At 41.0% G+C, this 23,686-nt stretch overlaps 1 protein-coding gene across 1 annotated transcript in view; it reads right to left on the minus strand.

The window, feature by feature from the left end:
* LAMA3 (laminin subunit alpha 3) overlaps nucleotides 1-23,686 on the minus strand; it is a 132,604-nt gene that overhangs the window by 36,494 nt on the left and 72,424 nt on the right. The window contains exons 37-48 of the mRNA XM_053396385.1: nucleotides 23,274-23,414; nucleotides 21,903-22,067; nucleotides 21,197-21,298; nucleotides 20,008-20,091; nucleotides 18,155-18,385; nucleotides 13,620-13,733; nucleotides 10,829-10,938; nucleotides 8,560-8,640; nucleotides 6,403-6,509; nucleotides 3,117-3,167; nucleotides 1,963-2,114; nucleotides 123-233 (exon numbers count right to left, since the gene is read on the minus strand). Coding sequence (XP_053252360.1) covers nucleotides 123-233; nucleotides 1,963-2,114; nucleotides 3,117-3,167; nucleotides 6,403-6,509; nucleotides 8,560-8,640; nucleotides 10,829-10,938; nucleotides 13,620-13,733; nucleotides 18,155-18,385; nucleotides 20,008-20,091; nucleotides 21,197-21,298; nucleotides 21,903-22,067; nucleotides 23,274-23,414 — 1,449 coding nt within the window. The remainder of the gene's footprint in view (nucleotides 1-122; nucleotides 234-1,962; nucleotides 2,115-3,116; nucleotides 3,168-6,402; nucleotides 6,510-8,559; nucleotides 8,641-10,828; nucleotides 10,939-13,619; nucleotides 13,734-18,154; nucleotides 18,386-20,007; nucleotides 20,092-21,196; nucleotides 21,299-21,902; nucleotides 22,068-23,273; nucleotides 23,415-23,686) is intronic.

Genomic DNA, 23,686 nt, shown 5'->3' on the forward strand with positions numbered 1-23,686 from the left:
CCCACATGACTTGCCATTTGTGGGTAGGCTTTCCATTAGAATTTTAGTGAAGGCACTGACATTTCCTGACCAGCAAATTCCAGCACTTCTTATATATATATAAAAAAATGTAAACAGCTCACCTTTTCTTTTAAAGCATTAACATTTTGGTTAAGGTCAAGCAGGTCTGTCTCCAGTTCATCCACTTTTGGGCCGTGAGTTGTAATAACGGTACGATAGCGGCTCAACAGAATCTGAAAAGAAAGGCCACCAAAAAGAGAGGGAAATTGGATGTCTGACTGAGCTGAAAACTGTATCTGAATTCAGCATGAGTTTGGGCCAAAAACATATTTTACCTAGACAGGAATCCTAAGTCATTTACATAGGAAAGAATTCAACTGAAAGACTTAGGTTGCAACCACACCAATACATGTAGGAGTAAAGCTCATTACACTCGGTTTGATGTACTTCAGAGGAAGCATGCGTTGGAGCAAGCTGTTACTTCCTAGAAAAATGTATTTAGAGTTTTGGTGCCAGTCAGAACAGATTCAAAGATCTGGTGCATCCAGATGCCTTTAAAGTATTCGGCATCTAGCTTGTCTATAACCCACGCTAGTAACAGTTTATGTGGCAGACTGAAAAGATTCAGAATATCAGTTCAGGCATCATAGCAGCATGAGACGGACGACAGGCAAAGCCACAGTCTACTTGGACAGAGCATACAAAATCCCACCCAGCATGTCTTACTTCCCCAACTTATGGGTTTGTGCTAAAGAGATGAACTGGGGCCATGAAAAGCTTTCGTACAGACAAGCCTTAAGCCCTACCTTCAATAAAGCAGAGCATAAATAGGTCCCTTATGGCACTACGCAGACCTAATTAATTCTGTCAGTTCAACGCCTAGCAGCTGAGGCTAGGGGACCTGATGGGTATTGGACGGTGGAGTCACAGGGGCTGCTAAGTCAGCAATGTGCAGTCATGTGGCTGCTGACGGGCCAGCAGCAACCATCATAGACCATGTCACGGCCAGTGCTAGACACTGCTTGCCATGGTGGTAAACCACCAGTCCTTGAGTCTCCTCCATTGTTCCTGCTCCTGCTGCTTATAGGGGCTGATGGGAGCTGGAAACAAGGGAAGGTGGGAAGCTCCTCTTTCCACGCAGGCCCAGCTCCAAAATATGGCACCCTTGGGCAGATGCCAGCATTTCAGTGCTCTGGCAGGCCCCACTGCTATGTTGACACCTACCCTGCTGGTTGTTCCTAGAGCAGGCTCATGTGGGAGAAGGCAATCTTTCAGATACCGGGCTCCCACAAAATGTAGGTTTTCAAAGACAAGCACCTGCACTTACTGTATTTTCCCGTGTATAACACCCCCCCCCCCGTGTATAAGACACCCCTTATTTTGGGGGACTCCAAATTCATAAAATGGAGGGGGGGAATTGCCCAGAGTTGTATGCACTATCTGTGTACAAGACAACCCCCAATTTTTAACAAAAAATTTAAATAAAAAAACCTCATCATATACACGGAACAGTATGGTAATTGTGCTCACCAATGAATCTGCAGCCAGTATAGCAAGCAACAGTTATTCCCCCTTGCCAGTGCCGGGCACTAGCCATGCAACTATGCCAGCTTTCCCCAACCTCCTGCCCTCCAGAACTTGTTGGACTACAACTCCCATCACATCATCTCAGACCACTGGCTGGGGAAGACTGAGCTATGCTATGACTAACTGAATTTTCCTATAAGGGAACCCCAAGGACAATGTGGACTGGGCTGCCATGGTCTTTCCCAAAGAACCGGCACAGGAAAGGACCATGCAACTGGCTCCATCAGTCCAACCTCAGCCACATGGGATCACGTCACAGACAAGTGGATCTCGCCCAGCTGCTTCTAAAGGCCATCACATTGTGTAGTTAATTTGAAACCTATTCCTTTATTTCTTCCCCCAGCCCCGTAAGGAAATGCCAGCTTTTCACATTACCTTCAGTTCCTTGATGCGGTCTTCCAGATGCTTCATCTGCCCCAATGTGTGGGCACTGGCATTGACGTTTTGCATCTGAGACTTAATCAGACGGAGCTCATCCCCCATTGTACTCAAATCCTTCAGCAAAGTAATTACACAGCTATCACAGGCTGAATGGAAAAGAGCACATCCAAAGAGTGCAAAGTGTTAGTTTGCTGTATGGGCAGAGAATGACAGCACCAAAATAACACCTTTCCACAAACTGTCATCTACTGCTATAAATGTACAACAAAGGCAGGGGAAGCTCAAGTGCATTTAAGGCAGTAACCAAATCCTGAGGCCCTCCCTAGTATGTCTTGACTTATTTTAGAGTTACTCCCTGTCAATTTTCCTTAAGAGTAGGATAGAGGAGAACCTTTTCTTTACCTCAAGAGCTGCATTCTCTCAGAGGTAGTTTGTCAGGAAAAGTGCACTGGTGCATCCTAGCAGTGGCGCTATAAACACACTCTCTGAAGATCATCACCACTCCCATATGTTCTCTCTCTCTCTCCTACACATACGCACTTATTTATTGCCTTTATATCCCAAGCCCAAGGAGTTCAATGTAGCATACATGGTTTTCCCCATACACACACGCATACCACACAGAGACATCCAACAACACAGACACCATCCACAGCTACACCCCAACACTCATCCATCTACAACCTTCTCCACTCCTACCACCACCATCATCCACACAAAGCAGATGCTGAGTCCCCTTTGCAATCAGCAGAAAGAGAGAGAGAGGGGGCAGAGCTGATTTGCTCAGTGAAAAAGTAGGCACCAGCCCTTTGTAATCAACAAAGAGGGAAAGGGGGAGAGCAGAACCATAGAGTCTCCCCTCCTCTAGCTCATTTGGTGTCCTTGGCTAGCACAGAACGCAGCAGGAATGAAGGCTTCTTTAAAAACTCTCTTCAGAGCAGATGAAAGGAGAAGGGGCTGCAAGACAGATTTGAGGGCACTGTAGGCTGAATATCACTCAAGGGGTTCCCCACCCCGTGTAAGCATTTCTGAATAAGTTCACTGTCAAAGCATGTGTTGACCTTTGCAGTCTCCCATTTAAAACAATGGTGACTCTTTAATGAAGCCCTATAAGCAAGCATCCAGACTGCTCATGCATTATTACTTACAGTCACAATCTTCTTGAGGATCTATATCTTTTGGTTCTTGGCTTATGCATTCTGGAGGTTAGGGGGCAAAAGAAGCAAATTAGAATCACATGATAATACAACACAGCTATCAGGCATGAGATTTTGAAATCGCATTCAGAAAACTGATACCGCTATATAATGGATGCTCTCTTTATTCACTGAAAATTAACCATAATTCTTAGCAGGTTTTCTACTACTGGAAGATGGAACTTTTCTGGCAGGTACTAGAGAATGCTACTCAATTTGGCTTCCTTTGTTCTTGTTTCTATCTAGGATACCATCTGAAATTAATCTCTACTTCTCTTCAGTTCTGTTGCCTACCTAACAAGGAGCTTATGTGTTTTACTTAAGGCTAGAGACAAAACGGGTGGTGCTGTGGTCTAAACCACAGAGCCTAGGGCTTCCAGATCAGAAGGTCGGCGGTTTGAATCCCCGCGACAGGGTGAGCTCCCGTTGCTCGGTCCCAGCTCCTGCCAACCTAGAAGTTCGAAAGCATGTCAAAGTGCAAGTAGATAAATAGGTACCACTCCGGTGGGAAGGTAAACAGCATTTCCGTGCGCTGCTCTGGTTCACCAGAAGCGGCTTAGTCATGCTGGCCAGATGACCCGGAAAGCTGTCTGCAGACAAATGCCGGCTCTCTCAGCCAGTAAAGCGAGACGAGCGCTGCAACCCCAGAGTCATCCGCGACTGGACTTAACAGTCAGGGGTCCCTTTACCTTTACCTTTAGAGACCAATCAGGGTTAACTGAGGAATCAATCACTGTGTGTGCCTTTGTCCCAGCAGTCCTGGGTGCAACCTGAAACCTGCACAGCATCTAATCCAAAAACTTAATCCAAGTGAGTCTGTATCTTTATTTTAAGGCTGTGGCTAAATACAGATAATCTCAGTAAATTCACATTAAGGATGAATATCTTGCATCTATGCCAAAAGTTATCTAGGCTGGAACTAGGAACTTGTGCAGCTGCTCTATATGGTGAGCTAGCAGATTGCAACTTTGGACATCTTCCAGGCTCTGCCCTACCCACCCTCTACTTAGCTGAACTTCCAGCCTGATGAAGAATTCTGGAGAACTCGAAATCTTCCTCACTCACTGACACTGGATTTTGGATTCCTCTGACCCCATGGGCCAACATGGCTTCATTTGCTTTCTGACCATCTTGCTAGTTGTGGTTAGAAAAAAGGTCTCAGGCTGTCCAAGCTGAGTAATAGCTTGACACCGGAAAGTAAGTTCACACTACCCAGAGTCATTGGTGTTCTCAGGGTTATTGTCACAGACTGGTTCTCTTTAAATAACAACTTCCATTGACATGAACAAAAATGCCATGCTATATCTTAAGCCATTCTGAAGTCTGCTTCTGCAACAACTGCCAGAGGCAATAACCCCGCTCTTGTTCACTTACACAATGATAAAATGAGACCAGTCAAGAGCCCTTGAACTTGCTATTTAAAAAAACTTTGACCCTGATTTAGCTCTTGAACATGTAAACAGAACAACGGTTAAAGTGACTGTAAGGCTCATAATTTCACAATAAAAATGTAAATGAGCCTTGAAAGTCTGCAGTGAAAAAACCCTGAGGCCCGAGAATTAATCTTTAGGCCTGTCCAAATTTCCGCTTGTCCTGTGCCTCAAAATCACAGGTTCAAGCATGTTTCCATTTGTCCTGCACATTCTAAGCAGAGGTCTGAGCTTGCCCCAATTTTCCCAGGAAAACCCCACTCTTTGGGGCTAAATCGGAGCAAACGTCAATCCAGAGAAAGCTCCAATTGCCATTTGCTCCAATTAAGTGCTAATTAGCTATTTTCTCCAGGGGGAAGCAGCAGGACAAGAGGAAGTGTGGATAAGCCCTTTGTAAGGATAAATCACCCTTGGGTCAGGCCAGGATCATACTTCATGTGGAATTTTATACATTTATTCCAAACCCGAATAAAGCATCGGAATCCACAAACGACAAAAAAATCTCTAAACATTAAATAAGTAGTTCCTTCTGCAGCATTTGGCTCTTTCCCATACTGATCAACAATGAAATCAAAGGTTGCATAGCATGGGCCCGTGCCATGGGTCCAGACCATGCCAATTCTGCTCTGGTCCTTTGAAGGATTGATGCTGGCATTTGAAGGAGCCATGGTATGGTACAGACTGCTGCTTATGTGACCCCAGACTCCAGTAGTTCTCAAACCACTATAAGTAACCTCAAAACAAGCCCTTATTCTCACATTCCATGGCTTGGCGGAGATTCCAGGTTGTGTTTAGCCCATACTATGAACACACTGGATTAGAATACTTAAAATGGACTGAGCCTGAGGTACATGGAACAAAAGGCTTTTTACAGAACATTCATGTGTCTGCTATCATGGCCAGATGAATTCAGCCTCTCAGTGGATTGTCTGTCGGCTACTGTGTGAATCGAAAGCAACTGTTCAGGCTAAGAAAATATGAAGCTAGAAGCTCAAATTGGAAAAACTGCAGGGGATGTAATCTTTCACATTTAACCATTGACCACCACATGTAGAAATCCCCTGTAGATATATTGCACGATATATTTAATTGGCACCTTCCTTTAATGCAACTTTTATTACAGCCTGTGCAGTATTAAGGACAGTCTGTGATGATGCAATTAAATGCTTCAGTAATCTAGTGGAAGACCGCAATCATGTCTGAACCTACTAAAATAACTGGCCTGCTGATTACAGGTGATACTGCTGCTGATGTGGAAAAAGCAGTTCAAAACTTGAAATAAAACTGCATTCTGAGTCAAGATCAAACTTGTCCTGCCAACCTTTAATTTCAGCAAGGCAACATATTTTCTGCAGAATATATCCACCAATAACACAACTCTAGTGAAGGAGCTTTTGCATAATGGAAGATAGTTAACATTACCTTTGAGAAAGAAAGCATTTCAGTCGATTCATATTAAGAATGAATGAATTGCATTTATGCCAAAAGCTACCTGGGCTAGAGCTAGGACCTTGTGCAGCTGCTACCAGACTGCAGCTTGGAACACTTTCAACCAGGTTGGTTGCTGGGCTCTCCTGAACAGGTAGAGCTTCCTGTTTGGATTGGAAACTTGCCTGAGCAGCAAAACTTTCCTGGCTCCAGCATAGGAACATAGAAAGCTGCCTTATACTGAGCCAGACTATCAGTTTAACTAGCTCATTATTGTTTACGCTGACTGGCAGCGGCAGTCCAGAGTCCACACAATTTCCTTTGTGTTGTACAGTTCAATGGAATACAGTCACTAGGAATAGCTATACAATTCTACATACCCCCAGTCAGGCGCTCACAGGTCATGAGCTGACCATTATCAGGGCAGTTGCACTTTTGACAGTAACCTCCATATTTGAGTGGGTTTCCAAAATAACCAGGAGCACAGCTACACAGGGAAAACAAGCACAATTTGCAATTAATACATTTTTCCTCAGATTGGAACATCTTCTGCTGGCATTATGGTTTGCACAAAATCCAGTCGTGAAATCTAGCCATTTTATTAGATTTAACTTGTAATTGCCTATTCTGACAAAATTTTCACACACAAAAATTCTTAACACATCACATCAAGCATTTGGGGTTAGCTGTAACATCTGAAAGACTGCAGAAAGCAAATCCAACTGTTGACAAAAAAAAAAAAGCAAACCCTGGAAAACTTGGCTGTATCTTGTTTCTTTCAGATCTCCTATGACACTGGCCTTCAATTGGTGGGTTAGGACTCACTCGTGGGTCATGGTCTGATTCAATGTAGATCGCAACTACAGCACTCCCACCACCCAAATATATGTTAAAAGGTTAATAAATGGGTCCCCAAATGCATGTTTAGGTTAAAAATGGCTCCTGGATATGAAAAGGTTGAAGACTATTGTCCTACGAGGCAAAGGACCAGTTAGTCCAGCCAGAGTTGTAGGTTGCTCCTCATTGTCTGGACATGTAATTCAGGACTCCTGGAATCTTAAAGAAAATTAATATGTGGTCATGAAATTCAATTATGTTGTCATTATTAACATAAAGAAAGAGAACTTAATTCAAAATTATGCAAGCCAGGATTAGGGAGAAAAGAAATAATCCAACAGAGATGATGTTTCAAAAAGTCTAAATTAAGAGGAACACATTGCAAAGGGCTTAGGCACACTTCCTCTTCTCCTACTGATTTCCCCAAACAACTCTTTAGTGCTCAAGTGGAGCAAACAGCAATTTGGGTTTTCTCCAGATTGATGTTTGCTCCAACTGAGCACTAAAGAGTAGGCTTTTCCTGGGAAAGAAGCGGGGAAAGGGGGAAGGCTGCAAAACCTCTTGTACCCATGCTTTCTAGGCATGGGGCAAGTGGAAGTGTGGACAAGGCTAAAGTGACAGTACCCAACTTTTTTTACTGCATTGGCTTGGCCAACAATTCCTACCTTTGAAATTCAAAGCTGATTTCAAGTTGGCTTCTTTCAAAATGAACCACATTTAATAGTACCCACTACATGCCAGTTTGGACAAAACAACAAACTACTGTACAGTTAAGGCATCCTTTTTGCAGCTGCTTGAAGTGCACTTAGGTTAATTCTTGTCAGGCTTAACTATGCTTTAGTGAGCTATCCAACATATTATTACATATTGGGTTCAATACAGAGGGGTGGGGAAGTGTACTCTCCTTTGAAATTAGTAAAATTTTAGCAGTTAAAAATTTCTTTGGACTGCACTTGTATTTCACATTGCTGCTCAGATCCAAATGCTCCAAAGTGCATACAAGGGCTCTCATGTACAATAGGAGATCTGCGTAATTCACGTCAAAACCAAGAACAGTGTGCACAATCCCAGCAGAACGTGCAGACTTCCAAAAACACTGAATTGAATGCAGCAGGTTGTATCTGCAGAAAGCTTTCTGTGTGCTTTCAAACCCCACAGCACCTTGGACTGTAGACCAAGTATGTTAATATGGCACACCCTTAGAATACACAATGGGCTGATATGCTTGTCATGCGGAGCCAGACCATGGCTTGGTGAAAACATCCATGTGTGAGGTCTTATGGAAAGAAGACCGTAGCTGCTTTGCTGCTCCCTGGTTATTATGCTGCAGACTTGTATTGAGCTAAGCCACACCTTGGCCTAGTGTGTTGCTTGAACCTGGGCATGTGAGTTAGCTTTCTGCACACTAACCACAAGCTATAACCCAGGCATGTTCTAGGTTGATGGCTCACAGTTAATCTGGAGAGTGCTCAATCATAAGCCTGGATTTGGACAACATGCTGAGCCAGGTCATGGTTTAGCTCATGCCAGAGCCATAAAATAGGGGACAAGGAAGTGAAGCAACCACACTCCTGTCTTCAGTAGCCTGCATGCTTATATGTTTGTGCTAAACCATGGTTTGGCTTAGCATGATGTGTAGACTAATATTTTGCAATGTGCCACTTTTTAATTAGAAAACCCATATTGAGACAAACAATCACCTTTCACAGTGCATTCCAGTATAACCTTCTTTGCAGAAACACTGAATTTCTCCACCATTTTCCACGCATCCATTAGCAAAACTGGGGGGAGGAACAGAAAGACAATACATATAAAATACGTTTTACACTTCAGGCATATTTAGACAGGTTTCAATATTTTGCAAGAAGCTGAGATTTAAATTGCTGCCAAAATATCAAATAGCATTGAGAGTCCAGGTGTATTGCTGCCTATCTGCCTAGATAGACCTTCTGAGAACAGTTTGTTCTGCTTAACAATGCAAACAACCAAATCCTTAAAAAAGGAAATAGGGAATAAAAATGACATCTATTGATGTGTTATTATTGAGCAAATACAAATGTACTGCATTTCCTTGAGGATTCTAAGTGAGGCGTTTTTATCTACAGAAATCTTTGTATTTGGTGATGCATTGCCATGGGCAATCTCTATGACAACTCACTCATTGTTTCTCTGAATTCTGCACAAGATTTAGTCTATACCGACATAGCAGATCAAGGCATTTATGCCAGGCTACCAGCCCATCCCACCCTTTATCAGGCTCATAGTGGCTGCTAACCCCAGTGAACTGAGCATGTGTAGTATGATGGCACCTGTGCAATTCACTAGATCTCACTCATTGCACAAGAACAGTGCCTGTTGGTGACAAAGGGGCATGAGAGGAAGCAGGAGATCTGCCACTACATCAAATTGCTCAGACAGTGGTGCTATTACATCTGCTTCTCCTCTGTGGTGTAGTTTCTCAATTCCCTTCCCCCAAGAAAATATCCTTGCACCTTGGGAATCTTGATAAAATTTGGTCTCCCACCCACCATTCAACCATGCAACACAAACATAGGCAAGAGGATCAGGATGTAAAACATGCACTATTATTTGCTTTTTTTAAAATCACTTTCTACACACTCCTGAGGGAAACCATTTGTGAGTTTACACAGGAAAAAACTACTTAACATCAACTATCTCTCCATCTATCTATCTATCTATCTATCTATCATCTATCTAATCTATCTATCATTATCTATCATCTATCTATCATCTATCTATAGTCTATCAGTTATTTTCATAAGGCTCTTGACCTCTGCTTTTGCACCTGGCAAATGTTTGAGGCCCTTGGCCATTAATTATCCAAATTTTAAGTGCTTACAGGGTCTTGCTATTTCACAGGACCCCAAACATTTTTAGCCAAGCTCATTCTGAAGAGTCAGGTCCAATGTAATCTTCATCAATTCCTATCACCCCTTGAAATGAAAACAAACCCAAAAGGCCACTATCACACATTGCAGTGTGCTCTGTCCACACAGGCATATATAACTGTTTTTGGACTGTTGTCATTAATTGTCCCACTTATATTCTTTTGGCAAATGGTGGTATTTCAAGAAGATCAGACAGCTGCAATCTACCCCATCCATATACCCAGTAGTAGCTTTTTGAACTCCTATAATAGGATCAGGTGTCCCATTTTAGGGAACCATACTAACATGGGAAAATACACCATATCTAAGGAATAACATGCTCAAGGAAGCCTCAAGCATTCAAAAAAGAACTACACTTAGCAAACATAATTCTTTTCATGGCAGAATGGTCCAACACCTTTGTCAAGCAGCTGGAAGAGAAGGAGAGGAATAAGAGTGAAGAAAGAGCTGTCAGTGGAAGGGGGTCCTTTCTCCATCCTCTGGACCCCCTGGACCACTCAACTAACCTGCTGTACCTGAACTGGGTGTGGAGAGTGCAGCTGAATGGGACACAGCTGTGGGCAGCCTAAGGATGTACCGCCCAACTTGAACCTGCCCATAAAAAGTAAATCTAGAGTGAGAGACTAGGGTAATGTCTGCTGTTTCCATGAATTCTTTAATGTGAGACTTTTGTGGGTGAGCTGAAAGTTTGTTTGGATCCTGGGCAAGAACCCAGAGCCTGAGAGGGAGGGTGTATCAGAAAGAAAATGAATTGATATTGATGTGTGTGTGTGTGTGTGTGTGTGTGGTGTGTGTGTGTGTGTATATATATATGTGTGTGTGTGTGTGTGTGTGTGTGTGTAACTTTGTATTACTGTAACATTTTATATGTAACTGTATTTTTGTAATATTTTGTTTAAGTTGTCTTTTGTTGCTTCAGCGTTCTGTACACCGCTTAGAGATATTTTTAATATGTTAAGTGGTATAGAAATTAATCAATCAAATAATCAGTCAATGTGTTAAGCACAAGAAAAACACAGCCCTCCTTTCCTAGCATCCCTCCCCCACGCCCACACAGTACCTGCTTGTAAAAGGACAGCGACAAGCCCTGCAGGTTCTTTGTGTGGCATCTCCAAAGTAGCCTTCTTTACAGCGTTCACACTTCTCGCCAGCAGTATTATGCTGACAATTCTTTTAAAATATGTACAAATATATAAAACCAGAGAGTTAACAACAATTATCAGCAGGAGAAAATTAGAGTTGATCAGTTCCAAGCCATTTCCTCCACACAATTATATTACCACAAGAACAAACATATGACTTTGATAATGTCTTCATTCTCTTGAATTATAGAAAAGTTGCTCAGCTGGGGCCAGAGATGGTAGAATATTACAGTATCCACACATCAGGTTAACATGTCAGTGGTTTAAATAACTACACATCCAAGAATCGGACTCTTAGTTGGAAGTGATGCAAATACTTGTGAGCAACTTTGGATTCATTTCACAATCTATTCGAGTCCCTCTATAAATGAATATCCTGCTACCCAATTTTTTCTCTTTAGCCCTTTAGTTTGAACAAGTTTATATAGTTCTCAAATCTAGGTAGACTGGTCCAATAAAAGATTTTTTTTTGTACTTCTCACAGCCCTAGCATAGGACTTAACATTCCCAACACCACTGGAACAACAGCACTAATACAGGGAGGCAATTGCCTCAGGACAAGTACAACAATTTTTCTTAAAATTAGTTTTTATTGAAGATTTTATTGTGTTACAAAATAAATAAATCAAAAAGGAAAAGTACATATAGCGTCTCCACTTTCAATTCATACAGTCTTTTCCCCAATTCGTTTATGTTTGGTATAAGATACTAATGTCCTGGACATCTTGTGGTTTGGGGGAAAAGGGAAAGAGAGAGGGGAGAGAGATGGGGGATATTGTTCTTTCGTTCTGTTGCATAATGTTACCTGTCACAGCAACAAAACCTGATCAGATCATCAAACTGCCACCAATGAATTAACATTTTTTTACTTTATGTGGACACATAACTGCACCCTGGAAAAACTATTTCCTCTGCAAAATGAATTGAAAGTGTCCATCTTTCAATCTGAATTTGGAACCAATAGTCATCAAACAGTCGAGACCACCTATGCACACAGAATGCAAGCTGCATTAATTAGTAACAAATATATGGCACTAGCTATAACACAGTTTGAATGGCTCTTAAAACAGCAGGAGCAAGGCTGAGAAAGCAAACCTTGTCTTCTCTTGATTTTCCTGCCTGTGTGTTTTCTTGTCATGGCCTGCCCCATTTCTCTAATCAAAATTTCTTATGATTCATACATCTCCTGAAACATGCTGATTTGGCTAACAATTCCTATGTTTAAACCAAAAGGGTTTGTTGAAGCCAAAGTCAAGGGAAGTATTGCATAATCATTGTCAGAGGATTTCAATGCAGCCAAAATAGGTTCCTAATGAAAAAGGCACCCATGCAATGAATCTGGCAGTGAATCCATGCAGTGAATAGGGGGCAAGATCCTATGATTACTTTTCAGAATAAACTACTGAGACAAAAGCAGTGAAATAGAATACAAGATATCAATGCCCAAAGAGTGCTATTGATACAAACCCTGATCCTTCAACTAGAGCTCATATTTGTGCAAGTTCTTTAGCAACAGAATTGTAAATTACACTTTTAAAAGCGTAATTCATTTCAGATGAGATTTGTATCTTGCTGCAAAATTAGTTTGCAGAAATCAGACATTGACCAATTATGTCTGCATTATAGCTGTCCATTTCCAATGTGCGGAACTACCTTCTCTTGACATGCTTATACATGCATTCTGTAGCTTTCACTCTTTGGGCAGAACTAGTTGCTACAAGAGAAACATGCTGCAACCACTTTCTAGTCTTTCTATCAATGTGTAGCTTATTATCAATGCGTGACATGGTTACTGTCCTGAATGTTTTCCGCTCTCTGGTTCAGACAGCCAACAAGTTGAGATGGTAGTGGGAATTGCAGTGCCATGGCATCACATCACATAAGCCACACATTACCAGGAAAACTGGAGACACAAAAGTGGCAGCAATTCTGTATTTTTTGTAAAATAAAGTTTTATAATGAGTGTTTAAAGTCTGCAAAGCAAGCAGCTGGCATAATCATACTAGCATACCCACAATCATGGTTCAGATAAATAGGATCAGTGAACTAAAGTTTCCAAGAGGAATGCATTGCTAAATGGGTTGCATTTTTAAAAGATTGGGTGCCATTTTCAAATGATTAGAGAGATGGAACCATTTATTATTGTGACACACAGATTTGTATTCCAGGTAAGCAACTTGCATTCTTACACATACTGTATGATGGATAATATTTTACCCATGTTTACGAGAAAAACAACAAATAGATACACAGTGCCTTGAAGGCTAACAATTTTATTATGGTAAATATTTCATGGTTGAGGGTGTACTCCATCAGATGCGTGGAGTGTTACTGGACAATACTCCATGCATCTGATGAAGTTGATTCTAGTCCATGAAAGCTTGCACAATAATACATCTGTTAGTTTTTAAGGTACCGTGCAATTCTTTGGGGTGTTGTTGTTGTTTTTGTACTAATAAACCAAAGCAGACACCCTTATGAGATCACTACACTTTATGAGTTCACTACACGTGTGCTCATAGAACTCATTCACTTCAGAGGAGTGGTTCAATATATGCATTGCTTTGCATGCACAATTTTTTACCCTCTACTAGACAGAAGGGACTAGGATCTGGTGCAGTACTGGACAGAGCAAAAGTACTATGCACGTCAGTGGTTAGTAACTAACAGCAGTGATAAATCTCAACAATCTTTGCTATTATTACTTACAATACAAATTCCAGAACCATCCAGGCATCTATTTGCATTTCCATGACAATTGCAAGGAACACACCGTCCTGTTAATAGGCCACTGTTCTCACGGTAGAATCCTGGGCTGCATTCCTATTGCATACGAAGGAGACTTTTTTTAGAAGGCTATACGTTTATACCTTTAGAAAGAAGTGTTCTGTGAAATTTTAAGGTAGAAGAAATTAAATTGCTAAATATTGTCATATGAATACCTATTATATGATTAAGAGGCATAGGTTGTATTCTAATATTCATCTCAGTTTGGTAAGCCAAGACATATGGCCAAAGTTTTTCAGTTTGGACGTAGCAGGAAACTATACTAAACGGAAGACTTCTCGGCTTGTTTGCTCGCTTTCAGGAAGGGATGAGCCAAGGGTCTCTGTGTGAGGCGAGAAGGCTCCTTCATGACTTGTCATACTGAGATATGATCAAATGCAGTCAATGTCAACCATGTCTAAAGTCCACAAACTGCCCAACCATTTTGAAAAGTAGCTGTATATATCAGTGCTCTGAGATCTGTCAAGAAGGATTCTCTCAACCTAAACCCCTGAAGGCTGTTCTGGCTGGACATATTTCATATTCTGTGAAGAATGTTTCCAGAATAAGTCCAGTTTAGTAAAGTATTGAAAATACAGCTAAAGGTGTTTTTGTTCTAGATCCATAGGTTTCTGTAGAACTATGTTTGTTCATTAGCGTTTAACCAATTTAAAGTTTAATTTTCAAAACTACTTGCTGTAATATAAGCTCATCCTGATTTCCTCACCTGAGGGTATATGAAACTATGTTGAAGCAATGAGAGGCATTCTTTAATATGAAGCACAATTTGTACGTACAGGCTTGTCCCAAAGACAAGCGAAGCATGAAAAGAATGTTCATCAACTAGAAGCATTTAAGAAGTAAAGCTGCTCTTCCGCGATCAATGTCAACTGACAGAATTTTGGGGAGCAGGATAATATTTTTTTAAAAAAAGAAAAGAGACACAGTTGTCAAAAAGCCATGTCCTGTTCCAATAAAGCATATCAGTTGAAAATGTGGCTTTCACCAATGAAAAGCAATTGTAAAAAAACTTTGATAATCTCTGGGCCACCACTTCAACCATCCCCTCTTCAAAACCTATAATCTTCTATGAAGTCCAGTTGTGATGTGAGCATCTTGACAACCCCAGTACTGTATGCATGCTCTCTGTGCTTAAACAAATGGAGTGAGAGGAGGGGTCATATACAATGGCCCCACCCCAGATATCACCATGCCCCCCTGGACCTGTCCTTTTCCTCCATACATGGAGTTTGAGGTCTGAAAGGGGCATGTACATCCCTAGGTGCTCCACGTGATGGGAGACCTTGCACATTCATACTTTGTGTGGAACTGCTTCATGTGTCTATTAATTTCTTGTAGCATGAGACCTTATTCCTGGCTGAGACTGCAGAGGGCAAAGTATTAGCAAAGGATTAATCCCCACCCCATGCTAGGGTCCTGATCCAGATTGCTTCCTCCCTCTGCCCCTAGCGGCAATTTGTGTAAAAGAAAGAAAGCAGTCAAGGACAAACAATGAAATGAGTTGTCATGTGCAGTTTTAGCCCTTAGGTGTGGTTCTGGGAAACTTGTCTTGAAGTCCAATCTCTCTCATGAATACATTGTTTAGAGCTGGGCAAAACTCCCTATGTGTGAAAAAATAATGAGTAACCTCACTTGTTTATTGTGAGGACAAACAAAATGAAGATTATAAATCACATTACAAATTAACAGGTCTATGTGAATGGTTGTAGTAGAAATTTTTAAAACAACAATTGATGCTGTTCACAAGAGGGAATTATCCTGCAGCAGCTACCAGTATAGGCATTTAAAGTAGGGATTATTGCAAAAACAGCTTGCTGAAATAAAGCTACTTATGACCCAATTATTAAAAATCAATTAAAGCGAACTATTTGAGATGTTCATATGAAATAATCAGTTTAAAGCTAGCTTTGTCTTTTTCGTGTAACATTTTTTTAAAAAGTTCTTCCAATAGTAGTTACATAATTGCCAATAGTAGGGCATAATTGCCTTGAAGGAAAATAAGATATCCTGTGCAGAAAACACTTCCATGGAGGACACTGGAGTGTGCACTGTAAGTTTTGACAAATGCATATTTGTCCACTTTGTTCAAATGGATAGGGAACAAATATTTTGTTGGCCACATGGCATTATCACTCTGGTGGTCAACATTTCAAAGCCATAGTAAAAGTGAATGTGCATTAAGTTTTGTGTTTGAAACAAGGACTGCAATCTTAAAAAAATAAGAAAAAAAATATAGAAACAGTCTGGCCAACCATTCTATGACCCTGTACACCAGTAGAGACTAGTACAAATGGTTAACAAACTGCCCAGCTAACGACTCAAACAGCAACATTTTGTAGCAGGTCTTCTGGACAATATAGTCCAAGGGATAAAGAGATCAGCTTGTTGTTGTTGTTTTCACTCAAAATACTGCATAACACACTTTTATGTCAGGGCTATAAAAAGCAAAACAAAACACCTTAAAGCAGGGGGATGGGGAAGAGAGAACACACGTTACCTGTCTTGGTTTAAAATCCCAGTGATTTTGCTGCTGCTGTCCTCCGCCACGAAGATAAGGGAATGCTATCCTGTGTTGTGTAGCATGCACCAAACAGTGCCTCAGGCCTATGCACAACACCAGCCATCCAATGTTGCCCGGCCTCTGCATTCCGGCCGTCATTTTACTTAGCTTAAGGCTTTGCTGCTCACATGCAAGGAGACTCTTTTTGCTATGCAGCCCTTTTCTTATACTACCCTCTTATTGTTCAGCTTCTCTGACTCAGTCTGTGTGCTGTGATATGCCCCTCCTTTAAAACTTCATACATGAGTCAGGTTGTGCAACACATAGCAGTTCTTGAGGTTAACGAACCGCTTTCTAATTCCTGCAAATGAGCGTATATCTGCATTAAGGTGTGGCAGGCATCACCTTTTCCCTGCCTAAGACGGTCAGGCAGTACTAGACGATTAGAACTGTAAATCACGGGCTGAGTAATTCTGTGGAAACGTGCAGGGTGTGTGAGCTATTTTATGGAGTACTGTGGTTCTATACCTTCCTTTGGGCTACATGTTTTAATCAGTCCAGGGAAAGGGAGCAAAAGAGGCATTTTTGCGCATGGTGAGTAGGAATAGCAATGAGAAGAGTTTAGTTAGTGTATTAAATGCAAGCCTTGGCATGCTGATCGATTGCATTTTTCATATAACAGACTGAGAAGTGTATTTTTTTTAAGTCTCTGAAAGTATTTTTAAAAATAACAAGCAAGCTTTGTGTTATTATTGTAACCTGAGAATAAAGTTGATAGACTTGCACATCAATCCAAGTGCATTTACTTGGAAAAGTCACAATGAACATATCAATGAAGTGTTACCAAACAAGTAGCATTATTAGAGGTAGTAAAACACAGAAGAAGACAGAAGCTTAGTAGGTACAACTTTTCTCTTATGACAAATGGCAGCTGTCAAAATACATTCTCCTGTGCAGATATCAAGGTACAGGCCTTTGGTCACCCCCATGAGCAAAAGCTTAGGCAGAGAACCAAAATACCTGAAGATCAGTTATCACCCCCTTCCCATTCATCAAATAATCAATCTGATGCTCACAGGGGGTAATTTGCATCCCCACTAGGAAGCTGGAGTAGATGGAGATTTAAACCTCTCCAAAACCATGTCTACTTTCTTCCTATTTCTCCTTACTTCCAATTCCTTCTCCTCCTCCTCCTTCCCACTGATGCCAATGAATACGTTGTTTGAGGATGGGTTCAGGCTCCCAGGCCACCCTGTATGTAGGCTCAAACCAGTCAAACCCAGATTTTCAGATTAAAAATTTAAGTATGGTACTAGGCAATTTTTCTCTCTCCTTTACTTCTGAACAATTCTGAAAATAGCTGTCACACAGCATTATGGGGCATAATATGGAAGAATAGTGATCAGAGGAATGTCTGGTGGCAATGATGTCTTGGCAGAGTGGGTGGGAGATATCTACTGCATGACCACTCCTGCTGATTGGCAACTGAGGAACTAGCTAGTTGGCTCAGGATATGTGTGAATCCATTCCTCCCTCCCTCCCCCCAAAAAAACCCCACAGCCTGACTTTTTAAAGAAATGCTGAAATATTATGCTTCACACATCTTTAGAAACTGGGTTGTGTTTTATTGGTTTTACTTTTAAACATTTCTTGGTTCTATTTTTGTCATTTGGATGTTTGAAGTTTTTTGTTCACACAAATGAATTAAAATGAATTCCATAAAATATAAAACTCCATAAATATATAATAGCTGAATTTAGTACAACTTCTACAAGAGGACTACACCATGAAGGTGAAATGTCCCATCGAACATAATTGTTCAGAAACGCGTCTCTCCTGCGCTTTTAAGGCAATCAGTAAGAATGAATGAATAAGACTCTCTCGTTGCTATAGCTAAATCAATACTGTTATCGTGTGTCATGAATGATGCAGAGCAGAAACAAAGACAATTTCCTACCTGACATGAATCACCCATATATTCAGGAGGGCAGGAGCATGTCTCTACATCAAAAGCAACGATGCCATTTCCTGCATTGGAGACTTCTTCCAGACCGACCTCGCCCAAGGTTAACCGCTGAGATTCTGTGAAGTAAAGTCCTCTGATTCGTAATCCATCCAGTCTAGACAGGACCATCATCAGTTCCTCTCGAGATACCAAGCTACTGCTGCTTGCATGTCTGAAGTTTCCCTGCACATTCAATATATAATTAAAGTTAGGAGAAAGTTTAATTAGCAATCTACTCAGTGTAAAAGTACTGCTGCACATGCAAAGGGATATAGATTAAACATAATAATAATAAAACAGGTTCATGCTTTATAAGAAGCAACAGGTGCTGGTAGCCTAAGGGAAAAGGACACTAGCAGAATGAAAACCCAAGCAAGAGGTAATCTAAAGTAAAGTAAAATAAATGAGGGTCAGCCTCAGAAATAGACATATAAGGGCAGATTACAATAATAACATACAAAATCAACTAGGACAGGAGCAAAAGGTTTCACTTGACACGGGCTGTGCAAAAAATTCCCAGTGCTTAATTATTCCACAGAAAATTTCCTGTTTCATTAGTAACAATGAATGGGTGCTCATTTCGAAAGAAAAAACAACAACCATACTAAATTGCATACAGTATATGCATACATTGTAATAAAATACATTTAGAAATCTACACTTGAGAGAAAAGACATTCATAAATGTGCTATTCTATGAGAAAACGCGTTCAAAAATATATATTTAAATATCATGTGAAACTGACATGGGACGGAAATACACCCATCCATCCACACTTCATTGACAGAGTTTGTTGTAGGCTGGACTACAAATGCCTGAGAGGAAACCTCATGCATCAAAATGTGATTTGTTTGGAATGGCCTCAAACCATTTGCAAGCACATATGTAATTGAAGGCAGAATATAACTCAAAAGTACTTTTATTTTTCAAGTTCAGGCATGAGCCTGACAAGAACCCAACTTGACTTTGAGACTGCGGGAACAAGCAGCTGTTTCGCTGTAAATAATGACACTATTTCTGGACAACAATGAGGCGAAGCCCTTTTCAGAGTTTGGCTTTTCAGAAGTGTTATATTTCCTTGGGCTGTGAGAAGTCCAGGTGCAGCACAACAGGAAGTATTTAATTTAGTTGAGAGAGAGAGAAAAAAATACTGGAGAAGTATTTCTGGTAAGTGGGTTGTACCATCTCCAGTATACAGACTCGCCAAGCTCAACAGTCACCGGAGTCTCATACAAAGGAAAAGTTAGGAAAATATGCAGCAAAAAACCCCTCACTTTCCACAACTAATGAACCTTAGAATTAATCACAACTGTAACTCACACATTACTTTGACCCCATTGCAGTACAGATTAGGAAGAGGCCCCAGTGCCTGCATGACGCCCTCATAACTCTATGCTTCAAGTAAGCACCAGTCGTACGATCTAACTCAGGATACAGCAACTTCATATATACCATTTATGCTTCACATTCTCAGTTCCTTATTGGAGAACTAGGCTTCACCTGGCATGCATAGTGATATTCTCTTTGTTGTATGGTTTCTTTTCCTGATTAGAATACACTTGCAACACAGTTTCTTCACATTTGTTCAATTTCAAATGTTTACAGCAGGAAGGAAACAACAGAACAATCCTACGCATGGTTACTCCTAAGCAATTTTTGTTCAGTGGGCTTTACCGGCTCATAAGAGTATTAAAAATTGCAGCCTTTAAAGTGTACTTTGAAACAAGACTGTTTCTGATGCTGAGCTATAAAATAAGCAGAAATGTCAGCTAGTGATTTATGAAAGGGAATTCCATGAGTCTTACCTCAAGTAGCCGAACTGATCCATAATACTGTTTGTCGGGCAAAGGATTGTTAGGATCCACATAGATTAATTTCATTTGGTGGCCCTGTGCAAAAACATTACCATTCCAAACATCAGTATAATATTCAATGTGCAGAATCAGCATGCTTTACAGAACTGTTAGTTGAGAGATATTTCAGTTGTTATTAGATCTCAACAAAAAGAAATGTAGTTAACATTAAAGTATAGTAGTGGTGGTGGGGGAAAACCTTTTCCAGGCTGAGGGTGGCATTGCCAGAGGCAAAAGTGAGTGTAACAATGAATGCCAAGTTTGCTTTTGTACAGCAGTCTAGTTACTACACCCACTCCTCTCTACCCTCCATCCAGGCAATCAGGAGGAATTATTAGAGTTCAGGGACACATTCCAGCCAGGGTGTGTGGCCTGAGGAGAGCCCCAAGGGTCAGTAAGAGAGACCCAGGGCTAATCCAGACTTCCTTTTGTGCCATGTTTCTAGGCACAGGTCTGTGCTTTAAAGCTACATGTCTGGGTGGTGTTTTTTTTGGGGGGGGGCAATGGAAAAATCCACTTCTTACCATTGAATTGGAGCAAATGGCAATCTGTGGGAAACCTGAATTGCTTTTTGTTCCAATTCAGCATTAAAGAGCAGGCTTTCCTGGGGGAAATGGTGAGGCAAAAAAGAAAAGAAGCACTCAGACATGATGCTTTAAAGAGCAGACCTGTGCCTAGAAAGCAAAAGGTAAACCCCTAGAAAGCTGCATTTGTATGAGTTCCCCACCCTGGAAGTATAGTATGGTATCTCATAAATGATTAGCTAGCTTATTGCATCATTTTAGAATGCTGTAAAATAGAAACAGTGTAAAAACTCTATTCAGACCAGGATGGTTCTTGGGGAAAGTTTAGGAGCAGGCTTTAAGCTTACACATTTCATTCTTGATTGGCTTCAACTTTTTCTTCCAAGAAATAGTAAATACCAAAACCAGGAAATTCCAGGTTTCTTTTAATGTGTGATCTTCCAGTTCCTTGCAGCTAAAGCTAAAGCCATCTTTCCAGCAGATTTATTCTCATGTGGTCATAAAGATGGCACATTCAAATAAACACGTTTCAGGCTTTCGCCTCTCCCAACAGGGGCTGTATAAAGTGAGCAGCAGGAGAGGGAGAGGGAGCGATTTCACAGGCAACTTTCACTTACAGTAAGCTGCACATCGGGCCTTTTTTCCAGTAGAGTCATGCCTTCGCTAGGCAAGCCAAAGGATTTAACTTGATAGCTCAAGTAGCCGCCATATGAAGAAAGCTGAACAACATATTTAAAAAGATGGTGAGAATTATTATGAGAGCTTATGACATGGTTTCTAAGTATTCAGAGCACACTTATCTCAGAACCTTGACCCTTGCAAGAACATTTCCAGTGCTACCAACACAGGATTAACGGAGGTGCAGAAGCAGTCGGATCAAGAAAGGGGTAATGTATTCTGAAACATGCACCTTTAGAAGGCATTTCTACAGGCATAACCCCAAGCAGAACTGATGATTATTACTTAAAATACTTAATAGAGGGCAGGGAACCAAAGATTACTGTACCTTAAAAGTGGCTAAATTGTGTGCTGCTGCTATAAAATTAAGGATACAAGCTTAATTTTAATCTATTTATGTTTATATGCTCTCTGTTGTTGTATATGTTGCACTCTGGTCAGTGCGCGAAATAAATGGATTCATTCGTTCATTCATTCACCCAGCCCTAACACACATCACGCCTTCTGATATAATGCCAGGACAAAAATTATGAACCCAATATGGACTTCAAACCAGTTTTGGACAGTATATCAATATATCACCCAGCCCTACTATTGACCTTGGATGGTAACTATGTTCTGAATACAGCTTTGAGGGTCATGTACCTTTTCTCCCAAGTAAGATGGTGGCGCTACCCAGTATAAATTGAGCACAGAGGGAGGCAGTTCTTGAACATCAGCAACGACACTGTTGCTGCCTGGATTGAAAGTTACAGGGATGCTCATGCCATTATCCACAGCTTCTAGGTGCCAGTTCCTCATATCAACAAACTAAGAGTGAAACAGACAATAAGACACTTAGAGAAGTTTCTATACTGAATATAGTTTCCCCAGAGCAATAGAGTTAATGTGCATGACTACCTGTTTTCTGGTGGAAATGTTTTGTTTTGCCTCACATGAGAAGTTTTTTCCAACTCCTTGCCATGAGTAACAGCTGCTGGTTTTGTGTGACACCACAAACCGTCTCAGGCAAGTTACTGCATTCAGTGGACTGAGGTTCTACACACCCACCAGCCATATCACAATATAGAAACCCTTCTGCAGCCCCACTACAACAAGGAATGGGAACTGGGAAGCCACCCAATTCACAAGTGCTGACAAACTATGTGTCCGGAGGGGTTGAGAGGCTTGTCACAGGGATTGCTACGGTGAGTGGAACACATAGCCTGTGTGTTATAGTGATGTGCAAAGCTTATTGCTTCTGTTCACAGTGAACAAGCAAGTCAAACTCTCTTCTGCAATCAACAGTTTGCCAAAGGCTGAAGAAAAAAGTACCAGCCACAAACTCAACAGCAGCCTCAATTAGCCCTAACTGTTCTAAGAAATTACAATGGCATAAAGGGGAGGGGAATAATACATCTGAAAGACACATGTATATACAAACCCCCAACTTCAGACATAAAAACAGTGACTCTAATTCAGTCATACCTTGGTTCTCAAACAGAATCCGTTCCGGAAGTCTATCCGACTTCTGAAAATGTTTGAAAACCAAGGCATGACTTCCGATTGGCTGCAGGAGCTTCCTGCACTCAGTCGGAAGCCACGGAAGCCACGTCAGATGTTCGGCTTCCAAAAAAAGTTTGCAAACCAGAACACTTACTTTGTTGGTGTTTGTGGCGTTCGGAAGCCAAAACATTTTTGTCACAAGGTGTTCGAGAACCAAGGTAAGACTGAAATTGGAATAAGTCTTTAATTTTAGGCCACAAAACTAGACGAGACTTGATCCACAAATGGATCATTCATTTTAAAGAAGAGGTTGGAAGCGGTGCACCTATAAGTTTTCCCTGCAGGTCAAGCAGCACCTTCAGGCAGAGGGCTATTTAGACTGGGGAAAGTGGGGATGGCACCGAAGCCCAATCTAATTTCCACATGCCACAGCTACTTTGAATTTAAGCAAACAGGAAATCCAATCAGATCTCCTGCTAGTTGCACCCATAAAATAGTGATTGAAAAAAGAATAACTTACAGCAAACATACCTTAACCCTACGTTTATTTGTGCTGCGACAAATATTGGTTGCTCCGAAACAAAAGCAATTGATGCAACCCTTCGGGTTAGCAGAGTCCAAATAAAACGACCCAGAGCGGCACATGTCACACTGAATACCTTCAACATTCTCCTATAAGTCAGTTGCAATAAGTCATTAAATGTTTCCACATAAAGCTCCTGCAGTAATATACACATGAAAAAAGCTGTAAAACACATCCAAAATAATACATAACATTGTTTCATCGCCTTGATTTTCAGTACACAGTAGCACAAATGCAAATGAGGTTGCCTCCTTCTGAAAGGAGTTTCAAGCAAATGACACACATGTGCTTTTGCTCCTTTGAGTGCATAACAAGCAGCTCTGCCAATACTATGCTCGTGTGCGTTAAAATTAAGGTGCTT

Source organism: Podarcis raffonei, chromosome 7 (assembly GCF_027172205.1).
Source record: "Podarcis raffonei isolate rPodRaf1 chromosome 7, rPodRaf1.pri, whole genome shotgun sequence".
Lineage (NCBI taxonomy): Eukaryota > Metazoa > Chordata > Lepidosauria > Squamata > Lacertidae > Podarcis > Podarcis raffonei.